Source organism: Solanum verrucosum, unplaced genomic scaffold, assembly GCF_900185275.1.
Source record: "Solanum verrucosum unplaced genomic scaffold, falcon-dt-bn FXZP01000081.1, whole genome shotgun sequence".
Taxonomy (NCBI): Eukaryota; Viridiplantae; Streptophyta; class Magnoliopsida; order Solanales; family Solanaceae; genus Solanum; species Solanum verrucosum.
Genome location: NW_026020233.1, coordinates 1,127,593 through 1,131,429, shown reverse-complemented (window position 1 = coordinate 1,131,429; position 3,837 = coordinate 1,127,593). Strand labels below are relative to the sequence as shown.

The following is a 3,837-nucleotide window of genomic DNA, read 5'->3' as shown; positions in this document are numbered from 1 at the left end:
CCCCTCACATCACAGTTATACCAGCTGGTGCCAGAAGGTGGAGTTGATGTTGACCAACTATTTATTTTAATATTTAAAAAAGTTATTGTTCTCTAAAAATTGAATTGCCTCAAAAGGCCATTCATTGTGACAAAATATTACAATTGCCTAAACATATTTCTTTTGACTTTTTAATATCTTGCAATTTCCAACGTTCAAATTCAATCTAATACAATTGTTTTTACTACCATTTACTTCATATATTATATTTCTCTTTATTGGAACGTTGGTGAACATTACTTTCTGATTTATAAATATGTCATCTCATGCTCTTGTTTGCGAGAGTGAAAAAACAGAGAGCAAAGCTTATTTTCTTTTGTTGGATTTATATTACTTAATCTTTGTTAGGATTCTAACTCCAAACTTTATTCTAAAAGAGTTTGTTGGATCTTATAGATACACCCATACCGAGTAAAATTTTCTCAAAGGACAGTGTCTTTTGACAAGCCTAGGCTGACATTATTTGATATGATTTTGAAAAGGAGGAGGGTGAAGCAAAAAAAGACATTGAACTAATCCAGTCCAGCTGGTTAAAAGGAAATAAACAAGCTCAAGGCTTGAAATGTTCAAAGGTGCAATGACAAACAGAACAAGGAAACTAACAGAATTCAGACAAACACAACTACATAAATGAGAAAGGCAGAAAAGCCATGAACACTAAAAAACTAGTCTATGATCAATCTTCAGGCTCATCAACTTCTGGGGTCTCAACTTCAGCAGTCTCTTGCTCAGCGTCCTGCACCTCCTTCTCGGTCTTCTTTCCTTTCTTAGACTTATAGTACACACTCATGAAGGTTCCGATGGCTCTGTACTTTTTTCTGCAGTTCTCGTATAGGCTTCCATCAAACATCCTCCAGAAGTTCTTCTCCGTCAGCTCAGAGACAGCGTATTGTGGCTGGAATCCATGGTTTTCAATCAACCAACTCTCCAACTTACGGACTGCCTCTATACCATCAAAGACCTCACCCCTCAAAATAGGTCCAGGAGCATAGTAGACACCAACATCGGTGTACATTTGAGCATATTTTGTGTCACCCTGCCTCTTGTGCAGCTCAAAACCTGGTTCAGGGTACACCATTGTTTTAAGAGGCAGCCTGTAGAGTCTGTGAGGGCAGAGCCAGAGGGGATACACCTAAACAAAAATAAAATTGTTAATGATGCACTTGTATAATGAAAAAATATGCACAAGTACTGAAAGATGGAACACAGAGGGTATATTAGGTGTAAGAAAGATTGATCTCTTATAAAAAGGCCATTCATTAAACTAAAAGAAATTTGTAAGAGGTGGCCTACAAAACCAATTTTCCCTTTCATATTCTGGATGGAAAACAATGTGAACTTTACCTCCATCTCACGGTTGACCCACTCAAGAGCATCGCCAACCTTGTAAAGAGGAACAAGCATATCCTGAATGACATGGTTTTCATGGTAATAGTTCCTAATGTATTCACCTTGAGTGGCTTTAAGTAGAGAAACCTTGGGAGGCATGGCCCATCCAAAGAAAAACCTAAACCACCACTGATCACCGAATGGAAGGATAAGTTTCCCTTCCCAATACAAGCATCTTGTGTGCCTGTGGTAGTATTCCCTAGTTGGAATGTACTCTACGAATTCCCCCTTCTTGAGTGCAGTTTGAGCGTGCTGGTAAAACCAGGTTTTGAACCACCAACCAACATTGTTGATCACATTGCCCTTCTTCTTGGCCTCTTCTTTTGAAGCATATCTACCAGTCATGCAAACAGCTTCTGTGGGAGTGTACACCATGGTTTCTACAAAGTCCGGAACTTTCTCACGGTTATCCTGATCGCCATCTTTAGGTGAAAAAGAATCTATATAAGCCTGAGCAATCTCTTTCAAATTACCAACTACAGGTTTGTAAGTAAGTTTCATGTATTCCTTGATTGGAATGAGCTTGATCTCAGCTGAAACCAGAAGCCCCAGAGTCCCTTGAGACCATGGAATAGCATAGAAAAGATCAGAATATTCATTGTCCTTTGTAGCTCTAACTACCTGCCCGTCTGCTAGAACAACTTCATATGACACAACAGTGTCTGAGAACAGTCCATAAATGTGAGAACTTCCTTCAATCCCATAGCCGTTGATGAGACCACCAACAGTTAGATCATCAAGCTCAGCAACAACTGCGAGGGAAACATTCATAGGGACAGTAACTCTAGAGATTTGGCCCATATTGACTAGAGGCTCGACTTTAGCAATCATTCGCTCAGTGTCAATGTTAAGAATATTTCTAAATGGAGAAAGATCAACTTCAAAATGACGAGCACGCTTGTAGTCCACATTTCTCATTCCAACAGCAACCCAGGGCTTTCTAGCTGTGCAAACAAGACCATCCTTAGATGCATTCCTATCCTTAAGACGCTTCACAACCTTTTTAACATTTTCATCATGCTCCTTCTGGCGCTGCTTGTATGATTTGCACTCAGATCTAACATCCCCAACATATATAGAGAAATAATACAGGAAAGAGAGAGGAAGGACGACGAAGATAACGACGATCCATCTGAACTGGACAAGAAGGTCCATAATGTTTTTCTTCCTCTTAGGGCGAGGGGGAGCCTGAACATCTGTCATTTTGAAACAAGAGAGGCCAAACAGAGCTGCCACAAGGATGAAAACACCATGTTATACAAGAACGCAAATCCACTTTACATCTTTTAATCATGAAATTTGGAGAACAAAAGTAAAGCAAATCATTAATCACCTCAACCACTATTCCATATTCAATAATCATTAAAAATAAATCACATCAACCACAGCTTTAGCATTAAGTCTTACCATAAACAAGTAGGAGTACTTAATAATATATGAGGGACCAGGCATGAGGTAATCTAAATTAGTTATTGTAATTAGATCTAACCCACCTTTTTTCAACTAAACACAAGACATTGTTGCCCAAATTCAACTAACAGATTCCCATCTCCACGTGCATCCATAAACAAGTAGGAGTACTTAATAATATATGATATGCACGCACCTTTTATGAGGGACCAGGCATGAGGTAATCTAAATTAGTTATTGTAATTAGATCTAACCCACCTTTTTTCAACTAAACACAAGACATTGTTGCCTAAATTCAACTAGCAGATTCCCATCTCCACGTGCTTCAGGAAGTAGGTAAACGTCATCTTCAACAATCAAGCATTACTCACTCACTAGTATATATAATAATAACACAAAACTAGCTTATTTACAACATTTTAAGCTAAATCACAAAACAAAAAGGCATAAAAGAAAAACCCCAAATGAACAGAATTAAGTAGATTTACACAATTTAGCTTAAAATTAACTTTAAACACCAAAAAGCATGTATTAAAAAGTACAGATCTATATCATCTACAGGGAAATGGGAAAAAAGGCAACACATTTAGTAATGAAATTTTGTAGATCTACACACACAACAAAAGACGATAAAAAAAACTATCCATAGAAACACAAAATTAAATTATTATTTTTTTTTAAAACGGCATGCATGTCGCACAAACTCTAAATTTTTTTAAAAAAAGAACAGTGTGTTTCTGTTGAAGAATCAGTGCACCATTTCAACTCCGATTAGAAGTAAAGAATCTATGTTTTACATGATTTGATGAAAAAAATAAAAAAGATAAAAAGTTGAAGAGAGTGGACTGTGGAGAATGAGAAAATACCTGACAGATGGAATTATGCGTCACCCCTAGTTGCAAGGATAATTGTAATTGGAGTTGTGCTTTATATAAAAGAGCCTGCCTTATTGCTAGGGGCATTCTAGGAAAAAAACTTCTCGACTATCACGCCCAAAAT

General features: G+C 37.4%; 1 protein-coding gene across 1 annotated transcript; it reads right to left on the bottom strand.

Moving 5' to 3' along the window:
* Positions 1-546: 546 nt before the first annotated feature.
* Positions 547-2,673, bottom strand: LOC125832780 (delta(24)-sterol reductase-like). Its single transcript, XM_049511976.1, has 2 exons — positions 1,384-2,673; positions 547-1,171 (listed from the first exon to the last, which is right to left on the bottom strand). Exons 1-2 carry the CDS (start codon positions 2,629-2,631, stop codon positions 716-718), a joined length of 1,704 nt encoding a protein of 567 aa, XP_049367933.1. The 5' UTR covers positions 2,632-2,673; the 3' UTR covers positions 547-715.
* Positions 2,674-3,837: the final 1,164 nt, after the last annotated feature.

Excerpts from the sequence above, each read along its gene's own strand:
- LOC125832780 (XM_049511976.1), bottom strand. The coding sequence starts at position 2,631 with ATGACAGATGTTCAGGCTCCCCCTCGCCCTAAGAGGAAGAAAAACATT. Across the intron at positions 1,172-1,383 it reads GGGTCAACCGTGAGATGGAG|GTGTATCCCCTCTGGCTCTG; the intron begins GTAAAGTTCACA and ends ATTTTTGTTTAG.